This window comes from Sorex araneus, chromosome X, assembly GCF_027595985.1.
Source record: "Sorex araneus isolate mSorAra2 chromosome X, mSorAra2.pri, whole genome shotgun sequence".
Classification (NCBI taxonomy): domain Eukaryota; kingdom Metazoa; phylum Chordata; class Mammalia; order Eulipotyphla; family Soricidae; genus Sorex; species Sorex araneus.
In genome coordinates this window covers 252,148,239-252,168,873 of record NC_073313.1, presented here as the reverse complement: position 1 = coordinate 252,168,873, position 20,635 = coordinate 252,148,239, and the positions used below count along the sequence as shown (strand labels likewise).

General features: G+C 61.2%; 2 protein-coding genes across 6 annotated transcripts; one reads left to right on the top strand and one right to left on the bottom strand.

Moving 5' to 3' along the window:
- Positions 1–3: 3 nt before the first annotated feature.
- ANKZF1 (ankyrin repeat and zinc finger peptidyl tRNA hydrolase 1) lies at positions 4–9,068 on the bottom strand. The gene is made up of 13 exons (XM_012934668.2): positions 8,529–9,068; positions 6,820–6,920; positions 6,498–6,600; positions 4,821–5,014; positions 4,355–4,467; positions 4,122–4,269; positions 3,699–3,927; positions 3,433–3,582; positions 1,179–1,638; positions 884–995; positions 622–789; positions 422–513; positions 4–299 (listed from the first exon to the last, which is right to left on the bottom strand). Exons 1-13 carry the CDS (start codon positions 8,671–8,673, stop codon positions 173–175), a joined length of 2,142 nt encoding a protein of 713 aa, XP_012790122.1. The 5' UTR covers positions 8,674–9,068; the 3' UTR covers positions 4–172.
- Positions 9,069–9,257: 189 nt separating this feature from the next.
- ATG9A (autophagy related 9A) lies at positions 9,258–20,493 on the top strand. Of its 5 annotated transcripts, none has more exons than XM_055123174.1 (16): positions 9,258–9,446; positions 10,999–11,052; positions 11,432–11,563; positions 11,704–11,747; positions 12,277–12,341; positions 13,655–13,816; positions 14,197–14,338; positions 14,544–15,292; positions 15,395–15,548; positions 15,687–15,866; positions 16,534–16,782; positions 17,043–17,221; positions 17,361–17,478; positions 18,795–19,017; positions 19,144–19,289; positions 19,407–20,493. In XM_055123174.1, exons 3-16 carry the CDS (start codon positions 11,461–11,463, stop codon positions 19,410–19,412), a joined length of 2,520 nt encoding a protein of 839 aa, XP_054979149.1. In that variant the 5' UTR covers positions 9,258–9,446; positions 10,999–11,052; positions 11,432–11,460; the 3' UTR covers positions 19,413–20,493. The 5 variants fall into 5 exon arrangements, with proteins under 5 accessions (XP_054979149.1, XP_054979146.1, XP_054979151.1 ...); XM_055123171.1 differs by having other exon boundaries at positions 10,996–11,052; XM_055123175.1 differs by lacking the exon at positions 9,258–9,446 and adding an exon at positions 9,529–9,773.
- Positions 20,494–20,635: the final 142 nt, after the last annotated feature.

Here is a 20,635-nt window from a genome sequence, read left to right as displayed (position 1 = left end):
AGCCGGGGCACGAGTGACCCTCCGACCGTCCGTCTGTCCGAGTGCGGGTTCTCCTGGCCGACCTTTATTGTGATTCAAGTTCCAGCGCCCCCCGTCTTGGCCCTCCGCCCTCGGGGCTCTGCAGAGCGGGAGCCTCGGGCCCGGGTCCCTCTCGGGTCCCTCTCGGCCCGGGTCAGGACGCCGCCCGCCCCGCTGCGCGCCCGCGGTGCTCCCGGAGGCAGCGCGTGGAGCAGAAGGAGAAGTCCAGGTAGTGGAAGGGGACGAGGCCTTGGAGGGAGGCGCCACAGCTCCAGCAGCGCCTGGGGGGAGAGGACAGTGAGAGCAGCGGCCCCACCGCCGTCCCTTCCATCCCGGCCCTCCACGCACGTCGCAGCCGTCCACGGCCTCTCCCGGTGCCCCCGGGCCAGCGCCTGGCACCTACCGGACATTGCTCACGGCGGCCTCGGACTCGGGGCCCTGCGGGCAGGGGGCTCCCAGCTGGGCGGCCAGCCGGCGCTCGGCAGCCAGGGCTCTCTGCGGGGGGCGAGAGGAGGGCTGAGGGGGGGGCCCCCCTCGTGCCCTCAGGGAGGGACGGGCCCCTCCCGAGGAGATCCCACCGCAGGAGTCGGGGCCGGGCCTCACCTTCTCCCGGTCGCTGAGGGCGGCGAATCGCTGCCGCTCCTCCTGCTCCCGCCGCGCCTGCTCCTGCTGCTGGCGCTGCTGCTGCTCGCGCTGCCGGCGCGCCGCCCGCTGCTCCCTCCTCCGCGCCGCCCGCTGTGCCTCCATGGCCGCGCTCAGCGGCCCTGGCACCTAGGGGACACCCGCCCAGGACCGCAGCGGTCAGAAGGCGGGATGGCCGGGTGCCCGCCCCCGTCCCTGCCCGCGGCCCCCCGCGGCCCCTCACCTGCGCCTTGCCGTAATCGTGGGCGTCCGGCTGCTGCTCCATGAACCGGCGGAACTCGCTGCGCGTGGACTTGTCCGCGGCCACCACGTACGGCGGCCGGGCCTGGGAGTCCCTAGGTGTCGACACCCCAAAATAAATCACACATGAGTTCCGTCTGCCTCGGCCTCGCCCCACACGACCGACCGCAGGTGACCACGGGGGAACCCCTGAGCAGCCTCCGGTGCTCAATCAGCACCCCCCGCCCCGACCGTCCTCCCTGTCCCCCAAAGGGCTCGGCCTGGGGCTCCTGACTCACAGCACGGTGGGGTCGGCCCCGGCCTCCAGCAGCAGACGGACCACAGCGCCCCTTCCGGCGGCAGCTGCTGCGTGCAGGAGGGTGAAGCCCCCGGGGCCCAGGGGGGCGTTGAGCAGAGACAGGACTTCGGGCTCCACGGGGCTGGCAGTCAGCTGGGGCCGCAGCACCCCCACGTCCCCAGCCCGGCAAGCTGCAAGGAGCACGGCCCCGCGCTCTGGCTGGCCTGGGCCCTCGGCCGCCACCGGGGCTGGAGCCGGCTGACACCCCGTGTCCTCGCCGTGGGGTGGCGGGGGTAGATGTGGGGTCCCGGCCTGTGTGTCCTGGCTCCTCTCCTTCTTATTCCGTCTCCTCCTCCTCCGCTTGGGCAACACCTCAAACTCCCGGAGGCCCAGGGTGCCCAGCGTCAACTCGACCAGCTCCAATTCAAGCGGGCAGCCATCCTCGCCCTCTGACCCCGAGCCTAGGGGGAAACCGAGCAGGTCAGCCCCCTCCAGAGGAGTCACAGAAGTGGAAAGGATGCGGGGCTGGCCCAGAGGCTTAGGGGTGTCGGTGAAGAGATAACCCAGGGCCCAGAGAGATAGCATGGCAGGTAAGGGCCCGGTGCTACATGCAGCCAACCCGAGTTCGATCCCTGGCACCAGGAGTGAGCCCTGAGCACAGAGGAGTAAGCCCCAAATGCTGTGGAGTAAATCCTGAGCACTAACACCATCCCCCCCCAAAAAAAAAACAAAACTAAACTAAACTAAAAAGAATCCATGGGGGCAGGAGCGATAGCACAGCAGGTAGGGCATTTGCCTTGCATGCGGCCGACCTGGGTTCGATTCTCAGCATCCCATATGGTCCCCCGAGCACCGCCAAGAGTAATTCCTGGGTGCATGAGCCAGGAGTAACCCCTGTGCATTGCTGGGTGTGACCATGTGACCCAAAAAAAGCAAAAAAAAAAAATAATCCAGATAGTGTCGCAAGGAACCAAAATGTGGGTATTCCGCCATCCCCCCACATAAAGTAGTGCACCGAGAGCGGGGTCCAGGAGTTTCGCACCAGGCACAAAGAGTTGAGCCAGGGAAGGCCCAGAGGGAGCTAGGCAGGGCCAGGTGCCCTTGGTCGCTCCTTGAGTGGCCTCAGAGAGACGCCCGACAGGGATGCAAAGGTCAAGCATCTGCAGCCAGGGATGCAGGCTCAGCCCCGAACAGAGCATCCGGTGGCAGGAAGGGCAGGGATTAAGGCACTTGCCGAGCAGGCAGCTGACCCCCACTGGAGCCTGCGCACTCCCAGGTGTGGTTCCCCCATCCGCCACCCCCCAAAACATCCAAGCGGCGCACTGAGAGACAGGTCACTTATGTGAGGCTCAGGCCACACCCAGTGGGGCCCCTGCTCTGTGCTCCTTCCGTGCACTCAGGGACAGTGCTAGCCCGGTGGGAAGCATTTGCCTTGCATGTGGCTGACGGGGGTCCAATCCCGGGCATCCCATAGGGTCCCCTGAGCACTGCCAGGAGTAATTCCTGAGTGCAGAACCAGAAGGAACCCCTTAGCATCGCTGGGTGAGACCCTCCAAAAAAGGAAAAAAAAAAAAAGAACAGGTAGGCTAAGAAGGCGCCTGAACATATTAGAGTATCTGCTGCCACAAGGCCCACATTTGTGTGTGTGTGTGTGTGTGTGTGTGTGTGTGTACACAGAGGGGAGTGGAAAAAAGAGGAGGGAACCTGCATTTCCAAGGGTGTGTGTGTGTGTGTGTGTGTGTGTACACAGAGGGGAGTGGGAAGAAGAGGAGGGAACCTGTGTTTGTGTGTGTGTGTGTACACAGAGGGGAGTGGGAAGAAGAGAAGGGAACCTGTGTGTGTGTGTGTGTGTGTGTGTGTGTGTGTGTGTGTGTGTGTGTGTGTGTACAGAGGCGAGTAGGAAGAAGAGGAGGGAACCTGCATTTCCAAGTGGGGGTGTCTGTGTGTGTGTGTGTGTGTGTGTGTGTGTACAGAGGGGAGTGGGAAGAAGAGGGAACCTGTGTGTGTGTGTGTACAGAGGCGAGTGGGAAGAAGAGGAGGGAACCTGCATTTCCAAGGGGGGGTGTCTCTGTGTGTGTGTGTGTGTGTGTGTGTGTGTGTGTGTGTGTGTGTACACAGGGGAGTGGGAAGAAGAGGAGGGAACCTGCATTTCCAAGACTGGCCCTAGATGAAGATTGGACAAGGGCCCCCAAGGGCCCCGCCGGGCTCAAACCTGCCTTGGCATAAAAACAAACAAACAAACACAAAGAAAACACCTGGCTCTGCAGAATCCTCCCTGCGCTGCGGGGCCCTGTTGCTGTCGCTGGGAACTTGGCTTTCTCCTTGGACATCCTTCTTCTTCTCAACCGCTGCCTTCCACTGTCTCTGAGTCACTTCAGACCGAGCTGACTCCCGTGGATCTTCTCCTGCCATCGAATCAAACCAAAGATGTCCCTTGCACCCGCCTGGCCCTCTGTCTGCCCGGGGCCGGGGCAGCGTCTGGTCGCGCGTTGAGACCCGGGGTGCCGGGCGCCAGGCTCACCGTGGACAAGCAAGGTGGTCAGTTTGTGGAGCACACGTTGGAGCTCTCGGAAGGTGGGTCTGCGGGTAGTGAGGGGGATATCCCAAAGTCGGGGGTCCCCCCTTTGCAGAGGTGCCCTAGGTCCTCCGAAGAACAAGGACCGGCCTGAGCGTGGGGCACGAAGCAGTACTGTCCCAGCCTCCCCCAGCGCCTTAGCCCAGACCGGCCCCGCCAGCAGGTCCCGAACATCCTAGGGGAGAGAGGCACTCAGCCCTGCCTGTCCTGGCTCACGCCGTCTCAACACCCCACCGAGAAATGGCCCACCAGAGGGGGGAAGAACGAGAGGACGAAGAAGACCCTTGGGGATCCCTCCCTGGGTCACTGGGACAGTGGAAGCATGAGTTGGGGAATGGGGCCCACAGGTGGGGAGGGCATGGGGCTCACCTGGTGGAGCGCGGCTTCATTGTGGCGCCTCAGACTGGCTCCAGCCGAGCGGCAGGCCCCGCCCCGAGCATCCTGCACGCTCTGGGCTGTGCCCCGCTTGGCCCGCACCGTGTAGCGGTGAAAGGTCTTGTGCGTCACCACTTCTCTTCTGGGGATGGCACACACTCAGTCCCGAAAGCAACTGGTCCTCGGGAACTGCTCCCCACCCCAGCACCTCCTCCTCCTCCTCTCACCCCTGGAACACGGCACCGGCAAAGTGCCCGGCCGCCGCCATCAGCACCACGCAGATCCTGGCAGCCGCGCTCTGCAGGTTCTGGAGCAGCATCTCCGCCTCCTCGGGGGGCGCCTGGACGGGAGCGGAGCAGCACAGACACCCCTGTGTAACATCTGTTACATCTCGGGGGGGCATGGGAAACCTACGACCAGTGCCTGGGGGCGGGGGGCTTCAGGGGCTCTAAGTGACATCCCGTCCTGTGGTTCGTCTCTATTCTACAAAGTTAAGGATCTCCGGAGCATGGTCTCAGGAGCAAACAGCAGGGCCCACAGTGCACACCTGGCACGGCTGTTCTGAGCCTCGCTCCCCCTCCCCGCACCCTTCTGAGATTCAGGGCAGCTCCTGACGGGAAGGAAGGCGGGTGGGGCCCAGGGGAGAGTGAGGCTGAGAGGACAAAGGGCCCCTCGGCCTGGGCGGGCTGTCACCTTTCGAGGGCCCAGGACACAGCGATAGGCAGAAAGAAACTGGCCCTGGGCATTCTGGAAAAGCAGCTGATGCGGCTGAAAGCCTTGGGGCCGGCCGGGCTTCTCGTGCTCGGCCTTCTCCTCCGCCGCCGTCTGCGTGTCCTCATCACTGGTCGAGTCAGAGTCTTCTGACCCTGAGATGCTGGAAAGTTCTCCTGAGGACAAGACAGATGGACACAAGGGTGAGACTCCACCTCGTTTTTTTTTTTTGGGGGGGGAGGACAGGGTAGGGGTATGTGGCCACCCTTGGGAGTCCTCAAGGCTTGACTCCTGGTTCTGAGCTCAGGGATCACTCCTGGTGGTGCTCGGGGTAACCCGTGCAATGCTAGGAACCACACTGGGGCTGGCTGTGTGCAAGGCAGTCATCCTAAGCCTTGTTCTCGCTCTCTGGTCCCCGTCCTTATTTATTTTGTGTTTGTCTTCAGGCCACACCCAGCAGTGCTGGGGGGACCATATGGGATAGCAGGGGTCAAACCCAGGTGGACGGCATGTAAGGAAAACATCCTACCCACTGTACTAGTGCTCTGGCCTCTTGGCTCCATGTCTTAAAATTTTTGTGTGTGGCGCTAGAATTTTATTTTATTTATTTAGTTTTGGAGGGTCACACCTGGCTCTGTGCTCAGGAATAACACTGGTGGGGCTCAGGGACCACATGGAGATCAAACTCAGGTTGAGCATATAGCATATGTTACCCATTGTACCATTGTTCTGGCACCAAGTGTCGAAAATTTTTGTTGTTGTTGTTTTTTGTTTTTTAGGTCACACCCGGCAATACGCAGGGGTTACTCCTGGTTCATGCACTCAGGAATTACTCCTGGCAGTGCTCGGGGGACCATATGGGATGCTGGGAATCGAACCCAGGTCAGCTGCGTGCAAGGCAAACGCACTACCCGCTGTGCTATCGCTCCAGCCCAACTGTTGAAATTTTTTTTTTTTTTTTTGCTTTTTGGGTCACACCCGGCAATGCACAGGGGTTACTCCTGGCTCTGCACTCAGAAATTACTCCTGGCAGTGCTCAGGGGACCATATGGGATGCTGGGAATCGAACCCGGGTCGGCTGCGTGCAAGGCAAACGCCCTACCCGCTGTGCTATCGCTCCAGCTCCGCAAGTGTTGAAATTTTTATGTATGAAACCATACAGTAACCATTTTATAAACCACGGTCTTAATTGGGTGGGTTTTAATTGGGTGGGTGTGGCAGGAGAGACAGTAAGGGAGTAGGACCTTTGCCTTGCACGTGACCAACCCGGGTTCAATCCCTGGCATCAAGTATCATTCCTTAAAACAAGCCAGGAATAAGCTCAGAGCACTGTCGGGTGTGGCCCCAAAACAACAATAACAACAACAATATTTTAAAATTTTCTACATTGTTTGGGGGCTCATTTTCACTTTAATTTGTTTGGGGGTTACACCTGGTGGTGCAGAGGCGCTAGCCTCGCCGTGGGGCCTGGGGGTCATTCCCAGCATTGCTGGAGGATCACAGAGCACAAGGGATGGAAGCCAGGCTACGGGGGGAGGGGGGGCGGGGGGGTCACTCAGCCTGTCATACTCTTTCTCCATTGCAGACTTTTCCTTCAACCCCCAGACAAGGGCCTTCCTCCACCCCCTGTTCTGTCCTTCAGGTTCCCCCAAGTCTCGCCTGCAGAGCTCTGCCGTTCGAAGTCCAAGGCGGACAGAAAAGGCTTGTCCTTGAGACGCTGCTTCAGGTTGAATCGGTGCCAGTCCAGCTTATAATGTTCCCTCTGGCAGGAAAAGGAGAAGGCAAAGTGTGCAACTGAGTCCTAGTCTGGCCTTGGCGGGGAGCCAAGCCCACAGACAGTGCTCCGGGAGGTCAAAGCAGATGACCCCCAGGGCCAGGATCCAAGGCCTGCTCGAAATTGCTAAGGACAAATCAAATGCCTGCTTCTACTCGCTCACCACGCTGCTGCTGCCTCTGCCACGCAGCTCTGCCCCAGTCTCACCTGCTCCTGGTGGTTCTGGAAGGCCTGCTGACATGTCGAACAGAATAACTTGTCAGAAATTTCCAGAGGTTTTCTTCCTGGATTCACTCTCTCCTCTGGGCCTAAATAAAGGGAGGGTAATTACAGGCTGAAAGGGAGGCCGACTCCATTAATTGCTTTCATCACCTCCTGCATCCTGTATTTCACCTTCGGTGTCTTGAAGCAGAACCCCAGAGTGGGCTCAATGGGCTGGGTGCAGGCTCTGGGTGCAGAAGGCTCAGGTTCTGACCAGGAGGAAGTAGTCCCTGGGAACTGCTGGGTGTGGCCCCCCAAATAGAATCTATTTTGTTTTGCTTTTTGGGCCACACCCAGCGATGCACAGGGATTACTCCTAGCTCTGCACACAGAATTACTCCTGGCAGTGCTCGGGGGACCATATGGGATGCTGGGAATCGAACCCAGGTCAGGTCGGCTGGGTGCAAGGCAAACACCCTACCCGCTGTGCTATCGCTCCAGGCCCAAATATAAATTTTTAAATAGGGGCTGGAGAGATAGCTCAAGGCTCTGGGCACTACAGGGTGTGGCCCAAAATACCAAAAGGGGAGACAGAAGACAGAAAAGACAAATAGGGATACCCAAAAGGGATGCCTTATTCTCATGTTTAAGGAATTTACTATGTAGTTATGAAATAAATGCCTTGACAGTCAAAAATATGAGACCTGGGGAGATGGTCCAAAGGGCAAGATCCAAAGCCAGGAGATCCCAGGAGTGTACAATGTCCTGGGCACTTTCCAGAGGCTCCCGGAGCTGACTCTAGTGCCAGGGTGTGGCCAAAACGGCAGGAAGTAGATAAACAAATATGCTGGGTAGGGAGCAGGCAGATGGGTGTAGCTCACCGTCTGGGCCACCCTGAGTCAGAGCCCAGGGCCAATGCCCCACCAGAGAACTTGTGTGGCTCTGGTGGCGCCCAGTACCACTCCTGGAGCATCACTGGGGACTGGCTTCCCAGCTCTCAAGCACTGCCACACCCCCTTCCCCCACCCAAAAAAAAAAAACTTCTGGGAAAATGAGTCAACAATGTATTAAATGAGTCTTAAATTCCCAAAAACTTCTGGGAAAATGAGTCAACAATGTATTAAATGAGTCAATTTTTATATATTAAATTAAACTTTAATATATTAAATTTTAATATATTAAATTAAAAGTTAAATTAAAAAACCCAATATATTAAAAGACCCATTTAGAAGGAAGCCGGTAGAAAATAATTTTTGGTAACATTCAAATTCTTCTTTCACTGCCAACCTACTCCCCAAATGTCAGATTTTTATTTTTACACTTTCAACGGCAGCTGACCATAAAATCACAGCCGGAGACACGCTAAGGAATGTAATCAATGATTGATCGTTAACACATCCACTCAAGAGGATGATGGGATTGGAGCGCCTTTAAATTGGAATGTAGGACTTTTCTCGAAATACAGGAATTCTGCTGTGCCTATAACCCGGCATGAACAAAGGCGAGAGATTTGTCGGGAGACAGCGCGGGGTGGGGGTGGGGGGTCAAGGCTGGAACCCAGAGGAGTGAATTTAAGACGGATTTTATCCAGTGGAAAGAGAAGGTCTCGTGGGCATCCCTAGGCCGAGTATCAATCAAGTATGCGAGCTCCAAAGAGCCCTGTCACTGTCCTCTCGCGGGTCCGCCGCAACTCTTCCCCCACCCCCACCCCATACCTGGACCGGAAGTCCGCAGAGCCTGCACCAGCGCCTCGCCGGGAACGTGGCTCACCAGGCTCAGGCCCCGAAGAACCGGAGCATCAGCGCTGAGGTCAAACAGGGACACGGACGCAGGAGCCTGGGCTGCCGGAGCTGGCGACATGGCTGGGCAAAAATGACTGGGAAACAAATCGGGGAGCAGAAAACGGGGTGGGGGTGGGGGGAAAGCAACAGATCTTCCCAAAGTCAGCGTCTCCTGCCTTGCCCGATCAGGTGCTTCCCCCACGCCCCTAGAATCCTCTGCCAGATGTCAGCGGGAAAAAGGTGACGACTCGCTGTCGCAGAGGCCGGCCTCAGCGCGCCCGAGAAACAGTGTTCAATTCCCAAACCGAGTCCGATTGGGTGAAAATTCACGGGCGGGGAGGCTCCCTCGCCGGCCAAGAGAGCCTCGTGCAGTCCACCCCGCCCTCAGAAGCTGCCCCAAGTGCTCCCGGAGAGCCGAGCGTGCGTGCGGCACGCCAGCCCACAGTTCCAAGCCCGGATTTTTGCAACACAACAATCCCGTCACTACGGAGCGGCGCAGAGGACAAACAGCGGCGCCCGCGCTGGAGCCCCGCCCCAGAGCTGACCTGCTATTGGTCGCGGGGGGCCCAAGACCCGCCTCCAGCCTATCGTCCCGCCCCCGAAGCCGTGAATTGGCCGTCGTGTCTCCACCCCCCGCACTCATTGGCGAGGAGAGCCGCGGGTGACAGTGAGTGGCAGACGGCCGGCCTAGCGCTCCGGGTCGGATGAGCCCAGCCGCGCCGCCGGAGCCCCTGGAATCACCCGGGTCACACCGTTCCTGAGGTGAAACGCGAGACCGGTTACTGGAATCCCGGCGCCCAGACCGCGCCCGATCGGGGGTGCCCCGCGGAGCCCGGGGGGAGCTCGCGGCAGGTAACGGGGAAAGGGGCGCCGCGGGCGGGGCGGGGGCGCGCAGCCGAAATGTTTTGGTAGCGAGGGCGCGCGGGCGGGGGCGCGCGCGCGGGCCGCGGGGGCGCGCGCAGGCTTGTCCGCTGTTGGGAGCCGAGCCCTTGGCCTGGGGCCGGCCACCCCGGGGGCCGCGCTGGACTCTGGTGGTGGTGGCTGGGTGTGGGGAGGCAGCCCAGCCCACCTGGGGTGTCATCTGCGGGGCTGGCTCGGTCCCCCCAACATCCCCCGGAGCCCCTGAGCTCAGGCCCGGGCCGTCTGGGGCTCCATGGACCCCGAGTCCACATCAGCGGGGTGAGTAGCGAGTTCCGTGAGGGTTTGGGGCAGCCCCTGGGGACCCAGGACTCTGCCTGACCCAGGGGATCCCACGGGGGCCGGGGGCCGGACCGGGCTCGGCGCCCCGGGCTCTGCACCGGCTTGGGTGGGGGGGCGCCCTCTAGACCATTGCTCGGCTCCAGGGACCCCGCTCAGCCGGGATCCGAGGTCCCTGCCGCCCCCCGCATCACTTCCCCAGCCAGGCGCTGGGCCGGCCTGCTGGGTCCCCCATGGGAAGCCGGGAAGAGAACAGACCAGGGAACAAACCAGAAAGATCCTCTCCGGAGAGGGCTTTGGGGACATGGAGGCTTGCGGACCCCAACAACCTGTCTGGTTTCAGAGACTGAGACAGGGGCAATGGAGGAACATTGGCAGGGTTGAACCGACCCTGTCTTCTGCTTTGAGCTTTTTTTTTATTATTATTTTTTTCTGTTGGAGACTCAACACGGGGCTTTTGAAGGTTCCGTGTCCTCATATCGTGGGTTATTCCAGGCAGTGCTAAGGGGGACTCCAGCTGCGCAGCTGGAGTCTAACTGGAGCCTCCCGTGTACCAAAAATGTGCTCCTGTCTCCCAGCAAGAAGCTGCTTCTCAGATTTCTTTGCTGAGTGCTACAACCTGCATGAGTGGAACCCACAGCTGGAAGTGGCCTCTGCCCAGCCGCAGCCGTTTTTTTTTTTTTTTGCTGTTGATGGTTTTGCTTTTGGTTTTTGGGGCTGCATTTGGCCATGATCAGGGGTTCCTCCTGCCTCTGCACTCAGGAATCACTCCTTGGCGGTGCTCAGGGGACCATATGGGATGCTGGGGATTGAACCTGGGTCGGCATGCAAGGCAAGCACCCTCCCCACTGTCCAGCCCCCCCCTCCCCCGCCACATCCTTCTGCCCGCTGCACTAAGGGCATCTTTTTCTTTTTAGTTCTTTTTTCTGTTTTGTTTTGGGGGAGGGGCACACCTGTCTGCTCAGGGCTTTCTCCTGGCTCTGCACTCAGGGATCACTCCTGGCAGGACTCAGGGGATCATATGCGGTGCCAGGAATTGAGCCTTGGCTTAGCAGTGTGCAAGGCAAGCGCCCATGGCCCCAGCTCCTAAGGGCATCTTTTTTCTTGGAGGGTGGGTGGCATGGGGGAGGGGGCAGGGGCGGGGGCGGGGCTGCTGTCTGTCCCCCACCGTGCCCTCGCTGGCATCTGACACCTTCTCCTCCAGCAGTTGCAGAGCCAGGGCACCGCAGGCTGGAGTGGAGCGACACTGTCCATGGAGCTGGTAGGGCCCCCGCGCTTCTCTTCCACCTTCGCTTCCAAAGTGCTTCTGGAGTAGGGCTTTCCCCAGAGGGCAGAGGGAGGGACCCTGCCCTGGACTGAAAAAGCAGGAGACACAGCCATCCCGTCCCCCCACCCCCCCAACACCGCTTCCCTGGAGGCTGAGTCTAGCTTCAGGCTAGAGATTGAGTCCGGCTCGGGGCCAAGGGAGCCCCCCCCCACCCCGCGCTCTGGGCCCTCGTGGATCGTGGCTTCTCTTCTGTCTTGGGGCCAAGAAGACAACCTGGAGACCCAGCCGGAGGGCGCCGTCTTCCTTCTTCTGGCCTGGCTGATAAAGCCGCACTCGGGCTGAACCTGGGTCTCCTCTTCCTCGTGGCCGGCAGGTGGACCCGGCGGCTAGGGGGTGGTGGTGATGGCGCAGTTTGACACGGAATACCAGCGCCTAGAGGCCTCCTACAGCGACTCACCCCCGGGGGAGGAGGATCTGTTGGTGCACGTCCCAGAGGGGAGCAAGTGTGAGTGTCGGGGCAGGGCTGTGGGAGCCGGGGCCCGGGCTGGAGGGAGGGAGGAACTCGCGAGGAAGCAGGACGGGGTGGGGCGGGGGATGCTTATGTCGTTTGGGGGTCCTGACTTCTCTCTGCTCCTGTGTCCACAGCACCTTGGCACCACATCGAAAACCTTGACCTCTTCTTCTCTCGAATATCCTTGACATCTGCGTGGCCACTACCAGATCTTTAGCTGGTGGGGAGCCGGGGGTGGGGGGGGGGGGCCTTGATGCTAATATCTCTGGGAGAGGACGAAACTTCTCTGGAGGCTGATGGTGGTGCCCCCCGTCGCGGCGGGCTGTGTGCTCGGCCTCGGTGGGTTCATTTATGAGGAGCTGCTCTCGGCGTGGGCCTCCAGAGGGGATGCTACTCACCACAGCAATTAGTGTCTCTCTCTCTCTTTTTTTTTTTAATTCATTCGGTGTTGGCTCTGGGTAAAATCATTTATGTGCGTGATCTCAGACCTAATGAGCCTGTGAGTCAGGTAGGAGCTATTATTCCCAGTAGACCGTTGCAGACAAGCGCTGCGAGAGGTTAAATAACTTGGCCACCGCCACTCGGCCTTAGAAGGCCCCAGAGCCAAGACTCAGAGCCTAGACGTATGACAAGGATGATGCTCCTCGCCCCCCCACCCACCCCCATTGCCGTGTCACTGCCCATGTTTGCTTAACAATCGCTCGCACGTTTATAACCTACACCAGAAGAATGGCTTCACTTGCATGCTCATCGGGGAGATCTTTGAGCTCATGTAAGTAGATGGAGAACCGTCCCAGGGGCCGAAGCGATAGCCCACTTGCCTTGTCTACATCCAACGTGTTTGACCCCCAGCACTCCAGTACGGTCACCTGAACCCGCCAGGAGCAATCCCCCGAGCACAGAGCCAGGAGTAAGCCCTGAGCACTGTCACGTGTAGCCCCCAAAACAAAAACAAAGAAACTCCTCCCAGACTTCCCCCTCCCTGCCCTCACCCCTGTCCTGTCCGGCCTGCCTGGCCTTGTCTGGCCCTGCTGGGCAGTTCAGCCCAGGCCTAGGCGTGTGCCTGTAAAACTAGCAGGACTTTGTTTGTTTCTTTGTTTTGTTTTGTCTTGGGGCCACACCCAGCAGTGCTCAGGGCTTACTCCTGGCTCTGTACTCAGGAATCACTCCTGGCGGTGGTGCTCAGGGGACCACATGGGATGCAGGGGATGGAATCCGGGTCAGCCGCATGCAAGATCGGCACCTTCCCCATCTTTTGTGGTTTTATGGGTCCAGCTGCCCCTTGACTGCTAGAGCTCAGAGACTAGGTTTGGCTCCCCAACCTCATAGGCTCCCCTTTTTTATTATACGTGTGTGTGTCTCTCTCTTGGCGGTGCTGGGTCGCCAGGAGTGCCGGGGATCGAACCTGAGTCAGCTGCATACGAGGCGGCCTCCTTATTGTATCATTGCTCCAGCCCCAGCAGCCTCTGCCCTTTGAGTCAAACCCAGTCCTCTCAGTAGCATCGGCTGCTCAGGGTTCAGCCAGCCTCTCCCAGGTGCCCACCACTTACTGAGGAAAGTGCCTTTGTCCTGTCGTGGTGGCAGCCTGGGTCCACTGCCGGCCGAGGAAGAAGCCCTTAGGGCCTTGTCCGAGGGGAAGGGGTTGAGAAACTCCCTCGAGAGCAAAAGAGTTCAGGTCCCCAGAGAGCATCTAAACTGTCAAAAGGAAATGGAGGCTGGGGACCAAGCATCAGTCATAAAAGCTTGAAAATGTGGGGCTGGAGCCTAGTCCAGCAGGCAGGGGGTTTGCCGTGCAGGTGTCCCACCGGTCCGATCCCGGTGTGAAATAAAGTCCCCCAAGCCCTACCTGAAGTGACCCCTGCGTGCAAAGCCAGGAGTAAGCCCTGAGCACGGCTGGGTGTGGCCCCCAGACAAAGTGGAGAGGAAGTGGAGGCAGAGGTTGCCCCCTGGTGAGCCAAGCCTGAGGCTTGGACCACCCCTGGGAGCTCCTTGGGATGGTCCAAGCTCTCCTTCTGCTGCACCCAGACCCTTCTTCCCGGGGCCACAGGGGCCCTCACGCACCGCCCCCCTCTTCCCACCCCGCAGGCAGTTCCTCTTTGTGGTCGCCTTCACCACCTTCCTGGTCAGCTGCGTGGACTACGACATCCTCTTTGCCAACAAGATGGTGAACCACAGCCTTCACCCCACCGAGCCCGTCAAGGTCACCCTGCCCGATGCGTTTCTGCCCGCCCAAGTCTGCAGTGCCAGGTAAGGGGAGCCTGAGGCCCGCGAGCAGGTGGCCGGGGCCGTCCTGCACACCCTAGAAGTGTCGCGAGAACACAGACCCAGCCTCCCCGGGGCCTGGAGCCATAGTACAGTGGGGAGGGAGCTTGCTTGCCTGGCACACCGCCGACCCGGGCTCGATCCCTGAGACCACATATGGTCCCCCAAGCTCGGCCGGGAGTCATTCCTGAGTGCAAAGCCAGGAGTAACCCCTGAGCGTCGCCCGGTGTGACCCCAAAGCCAGAAACAAAACAAAACCAAAACAAACAAAAAAATACAGAAGCAGCCTCCCCAAAGCTTTCGTGCCGCGGCATGTGGGCCTGGGGCTCGGCCCTGAGCTCCCCCTCTCCCACGGTCTCCCCTAGGATTCAGGAAAATGGCTCCCTCATCACCATCCTGGTCATTGCCGCCGTCTTCTGGATCCACCGCCTCATCAAGTTCATCTATAACATTTGCTGCTACTGGGAGATCCATTCGTTCTACCTGCATGCTCTGCGCATCCCCATGGTGAGACTGGGGCCAGGGAGGGGGACCCGGCTGTCACCGCACGGCCCGATTTTGTGGTCAGGGAGGGGCAAGGTGTGTGAGGGCAGGGAGGGGGGTGGCCAGGACTCTCCAGGTGACCCGGGGAGCAGCTGCCGGGAGACCCCCTCGGCTCCCGCCACCCCTCACCTCGCCTCCTCCCCCCCCCCGCCGTCTCTCCTCGCCCCAGTCCGCCCTGCCCTACTGCACGTGGCAGGAAGTGCAGGCGAGGATCGTGCAGACGCAGAAGGAGCACCAGATCTGCATCCACAAGCGCGAGCTGACCGAGCTGGACATCTACCACCGCATCCTGCGCTTCCAGAACTACATGGTGGCCCTGGTCAACAAGTCACTGCTGCCGCTGCGCTTCCGCCTGCCCGGCTTGGGCGAGGTGGTGTTCTTCACGCGGGGCCTCAAGTACAACTTCGAGCTCATCCTCTTCTGGGGCCCCGGCTCGCTCTTCCTCAACGAGTGGAGCCTCAAGGCCGAGTACAAGCGCGGCGGGCAGCGGCTGGAGCTGGCGCAGCGCCTGAGCAGCCGCATCCTGTGGATCGGCATTGCCAACTTCCTGCTGTGCCCGCTCATCCTCATCTGGCAGATCCTCTACGCCTTCTTCAGCTACGCCGAGGTGCTGAAGCGCGAGCCGGGGGCGCTGGGGGCGCGCTGCTGGTCGCTGTACGGCCGCTGCTACCTGCGCCACTTCAACGAGCTGGAGCACGAGCTGCAGTCCCGCCTCAACCGCGGCTACAAGCCCGCCTCCAAGTACATGAATTGCTTCCTGTCGCCGCTGCTCACGCTGCTGGCCAAGAACGGCGCCTTCTTCGCCGGCTCCATCCTGGCCGTGCTCATCGCCCTCACCATCTACGATGAGGACGTGCTGGCCGTGGAGCACGTCCTCACCACCGTCACCCTGCTGGGGGTCACCGTGACGGTGTGCAGGTAAGGGCCCCCCCAAGTCCACGGGAGGAGAGGCTGCCCCTCACGCCCCACCCGCCCAGGGAAGCCCACCCACTGGGCTCACCGGGCATCCTGCCCCGCCAGGTCCTTTATCCCGGACCAGCACCTGGTGTTCTGCCCCGAGCAGCTGCTGCGCGTGATCCTCGCCCACATCCACTACATGCCTGACCACTGGCAGGGTAATGCCCACCGCTCACAGACCCGGGACGAGTTTGCCCAGCTCTTCCAGTACAAGGCAGTGAGTGGAGTCGGAGTTAGGGCCTGCTGGAGACTGGCTGGTCGCCGGGCGCAGGGCGGGCAAGGGGGTATGCCCGGGAGCCCCCACCCCCCACCCCCAAGGCTGTCGTCTGACCTGGGCGCCCCACCCCCCCTGCAGGTCTTCATCCTGGAGGAGCTGCTGAGCCCCATCGTCACGCCCCTCATCCTCATCTTCTGCCTGCGCCCGCGGGCCCTGGAGATCATCGACTTCTTCCGCAACTTCACCGTGGAGGTCGTCGGGGTAGGGGATACCTGCTCCTTCGCGCAGATGGACGTCCGCCAGCATGGACACCCCCAGGTACGGGGGACACCGGGAGAGGGGGTGGGGGCAGAGGGCCCAGAGGCCGGGCTGGCCCAGAGAGGACTTCGGAGGTGTCTGTGCTCTGCCTTGAGGCACATCCTGCCCACCACCCTCCCCCCCACACACACAGGATCTGTTTTTGTTTTTGATTGGTTTGGGGGCCACACCTGGTGGTACTTGAGGCTTATTCCTGGCTCTGTGTTCAGACCTCACCCTGGCAGTGCTGGGAGGTGGGGGGAGGGGAGAGGGGAAATTGTGATGTTGGGGATCAAATTCAGGCATTCAGGCTGTACCTGCTAGATGGTCGCTCTGCCCCCTGTGTTTTTGTTTTCGTTGGTGCCAGGGATGGAACCCAGAGTCTCACGCAAACAAGGCGGCCGGGGCCAGTAGGGCTTTGGGTAAACTGCTGAAAAGCGGCCGGCCTGCCCTTCCCCCCGGGTACACGCTGCTTCTGAAGCAGTGTTGCATTTGCACCCGTGTCAAGCTCCTTTCAAGCCCTGCGTGTGTCCCGGGGACCAGGGCCAGCCGTGGGTTACGGTCACTGCCGTCCACGAAGCAAGGCCTCCCCAGAGCAGAAAAGGGGCACGAAGGGAAGGGCTCCTGGTGGGGAGAGGGGTTGGGGGGCATGGGGGGGGCACCCTGTTCACGGCAGCCTCTTGGGCAGTGGCTGTCTGGGGGCCAGACGGAGGCTTCGGTGTACCAGCAAGCCGAGGACGGGAAGACGGAGCTGTCACTCATGCACTTTGCCATCACCAACCCGGGGTGGCAGCCCCCGCGCGAGAGCACGGCCTTCCTCGGCTTCCTCAAAGAGCAGGTCCAGCGGGACGGAGGGGCTGCTGGCCTCGCCCAGGGGGGCCTGCTCCCCGAAAATGCCCTCTTCACGTCCATCCAGTCCTTACAGTCCGAGTCGGAGGTATGTTCCCGGGGACGGCAAGCATGTTCCCGGGAGCAGAGGGTGTCGGGCGAGGGCGAGGATGCCAAGGCCCACCCGTCACCTCTCCCTCCAAGTCGTTCTGTTGGAGCCCCGGGACCCGAGACACAGAATCCCGGGAGACCTTCTGCCCTGAGTTATCTTGTGTTTGGGATCACACCAGGGGTTGGCGGGCTGGGCTGGGCTGGTCAAGAGATGTTCCCAGCTAACTGGGAGGTTCTGCTGACCCCCCTCTTTCCTAGCCACTGAGCCTCATTGCGAACGTGGTGGCCAGCTCCTCCTGCCGGGGCCCCCCACTGCCCCGAGACCTGCAGAGCTCCCGGCACAGGGCCGACGTGGCCTCCGCCCTGCGCTCCTTCTCCCCACTGCAGCCTGGGCAGGCGCCCACTGGCCGGGCCCCCGGTGCCATGACAGGCTCTGGGTGAGTAAGCTGGGGTGGGGGAGAGGGGAGGCGGGGGGAGCCCAGACAGGGCCCAGGACAGGTGGGGTGCAGCAGGCATCGTCAAGTGCGAGTCCCCGAAACGTTGGTGACAGCTGTCTGTCTGTTCCGGGCCGGACAGGGTGGATGCCAGGACGGCCAGTTCCGGGAGCAGCGTGTGGGAAGGCCAGCTGCAGAGCCTGGTGCTGTCCGAGTACGCGTCCACCGAGATGAGCCTGCATGCCCTCTACATGCACCAGGTGAGGGGGCCGGTGCCCGGGCTGCTGTGCCGAGGGGGAGCGCCCTGGAGAGCGCGGCAGGAGGATGGGTGGGCAGCCCTGCACCTCCGTTTGTCAGCCCTGCAGTCTCCCTTCCCCAGAGAGTCCCCGTGGCCTCCTTTAGCTGGTGACTGCAGGCAGGCTCTGTCCTTCCCGGGTGCCCGCCAAGAACCACGTCCCCCAGGCACCCCACGGTCCCTGGCCCTGTTCTTGTCTGCTTGTCCCTTGACCTTCTTTTTGATTTTTTGTGGAATAGGGGATGGAACCCAGACCTGACAGGTACAGGACATGTGCTCTGCGGCAGGGGGCCAACCCTGGCCTTCTTCTGGCCATCCTAGGTGAAGGTCTCTCTCCCAGCCCCCGTGTCTTATCCTAGCCTTGAGCAGAGACCGTCTGACAGACGGGGTGTATCCCTTTGATGCATTTCTTCGTTCTTCTAACACACAGACGCCTCCCAGGTCTGGGCCTTTTAGCTCCTTTATGTTCTGTTCTATGCCAGCACCCGAGAGAGTGTCCGGAAGTCAGAATCACAGCTTTTTCTTTTTGCGGGGGGCTATGCAGGTGGGGGTACATTCAGCAGTGCTCAGAGCTTACTCCTGGCTCTGCGCTCAGGGATCACTCCTGGTGAAACTCAGGGGGAAACTATACGGGGTGCCAGGGGTTGGCCCTAGTTCGGCCCTGTACAAGGCATGTGTCCTACCTGCTATACTTTCTCTCCAACCCCCACAACTTGTTCTTGAATCAGATGACTGTTAAGTGGGAGCCTGTGTTCAGGCCTCTTCCAGGGATCCACTAAGAATTTCTCCTGGAGGGGACTAGAGCAATAACACAGCGGGTAGGGCATTTGCCTTGCATGCAGCCAACCCAGGTTCTATTCCCAGCATCCCATATGGTCCCCTGAGCACCCCTGAGTGACCCCTGTGCATCGCCGGGTGTGACCCCCCCAGAAAAAAAGAATTTCACTTGGAGGGGGCTGGAGCAATAACACAGTGGATAGAACTTTTGCCTTACACAGGGTCAACCCGGACTTGATCCCCAGCATCCCATATGTCCCCAAGCGTCATCAGGAGTGATTCCTGAGCACAGCACCAGGAGTAACCCCTGCAAATCGCCATGTGTGGCACACCAAAAAAAAAAAAAAAAAGAAAAAGAATTTCTCCCAAAGAACAGCCAGTGTGTGCTCTGCACTGTGGCTCCCTAGGGACTGGGTGATGGTGCGGTGGGGCTCAGCTGTCTCCGATGGGCACCTGACACCCTTCCACTCGCAACTGATGGAGCCCCTGTCCCTGTCCCCGCAGCTCCACAAGCAGCAGTCCCAGGCTGAACCCGAGCGCCACGTGTGGCACCGCCACGAGAGCGACGAGAGTGGCGAGAGCGCCCCCGAAGAAGGAGGAGAGGGTGGCCGGGCCCCCCAGCCCATCCCCCGCTCGGCCAGCTACCCCTGCACTGCGCCCCGGCCCGGAGCCCCGGAGACCACTGCCCTGCAGGGGGGTTTCCAGAGGCGCTACGGGGGCATCACAGGTATCTAGCGGGACCAACCCGGGCCTTGTGGGGAAGAGACATCCAAGGGGGTCCCGCAGCCCCCCCTCCCCAGAGCATCGCTTCTGGTCTCTGCTTTGGCTGAGGGCGCCGGCCTTGTCTCCCCAGACCCTGGCACAGTGCCCCGAGCACCCTCTCACTTTTCCCGGCTGCCCCTCGGAGGGTGGGCGGAAGATGGCCAGTCTGCAGCGCGGCACCCCGAGCCCGTGCCAGAGGAGGGCTCAGAGGATGAGCTGCCCCCGCAGGTGCACAAGGTAAGGGCCCCCGGCGGGAGCCCAGCCCTTCCTCCCTTCCAGCCTGGCTGCTAGCTCTGTTCTCTGTCGGGTCGCAGGCTTGAGGCCTGGCGCCCAGCCACTCTGCTCTCTCCGCAGGTATAGACAAGGCCAAGGGGACCCCCGTCCTCCCCGGATGGAGATCGCCGGTGCCCTGCCGTCCCGCCCACCCACCACGGAGGGCTCCTTGGAGTGTTGCCTGGAGTGTGGTGTTTATGTGTCTGTGCCTGGCCCAGGGAGGTGCCAACCGTGGGCTTGTCGCAGCCCCAGGAGAGGGACTGGGGGCCGACGGGGTCAGGGCACACGGGGCCTGCGCTGAGGAACCAGGATCCTCCCCACCCCTCCCCCCGCCTGGCGGCTCAGAGTGTGGTGCTAGAACCTGGCCCCCAGCCCAGCCCCAGTACTGCCACCTTCTCCGCGCCCACCCCTGCCAGCCTCCTGCGGACTGCCCACGCCGGAAGCTGCCGCGCGGGGGAGAACCTGTATCAACTGTGGCGTGGGCACGTGAGGCCTGGCCCCTGACCCCGGCGGGGCCCCCGGCCGGCCGACCCTGGACAGATGAGCAGCTCAGGCTGTGGCCCTTACCTCACCCCCAGTTCCCTCCCGGTGCTGCAGCCTGTCCACCTCCCCAGCTTCCCGGGCATGGATGCGTCTCCGCTTCCGTTCTGTTCGCTGCACACCCCGCCTCCCACTCCGTTCTGTTGAGCGTTAGCTTGGGCCCTGCTTCGGGGTGCCGCCCCCTGGCTCCCAGCTCCCCTCAAGCTCTATGTTTTGACACTAAGAATGAAAGTCAACTAAGAAGCTGCGGAAACAGAATGGAGAGCCTCTGCTGCCCTCTTCCCCGCCCGCAGGAGGGGCCTCTGGGAAACTAGAGGCCTTCCTGGCCCCCAGTGCTGCTGCTTGTGCCCCACACCCCTGCGCCCGCCCAGGGGGCCGCAGGCAGGGCTTGACCTATGCCCTCGGCGGGTCTACCTCCCAGCAAGAGGGGGGGGTGACCGGACGCCTTGGCCTGGCCTAGGGGCTGCCGCGTTGCATGCCGGTCCGGCTCCGGGGCCCTCCGTGCCCTTCCCCACCCCCGCTCGGGGCCGGCCGAGGGTGCGTGTGAACTGCGCTGCTGGACCTCACCGCGGAAAGGGGTGGGGACCGTGTACAGCTTGAGAGCCCTTAATAAAAGAAGGGACTTTGACTGAGTCGTGCCTTCTTGTCTTGCTCGCGACCCAGGCTCCTGGGAACGTGTGCGCACGCGCGCGCTTGCCTTCGTGGGGCAAGGCAGGTAATCCCCCCGCCGCGGGGAACCGGGGACTTGGGGGCCGGCCGCCAAGGCCCGG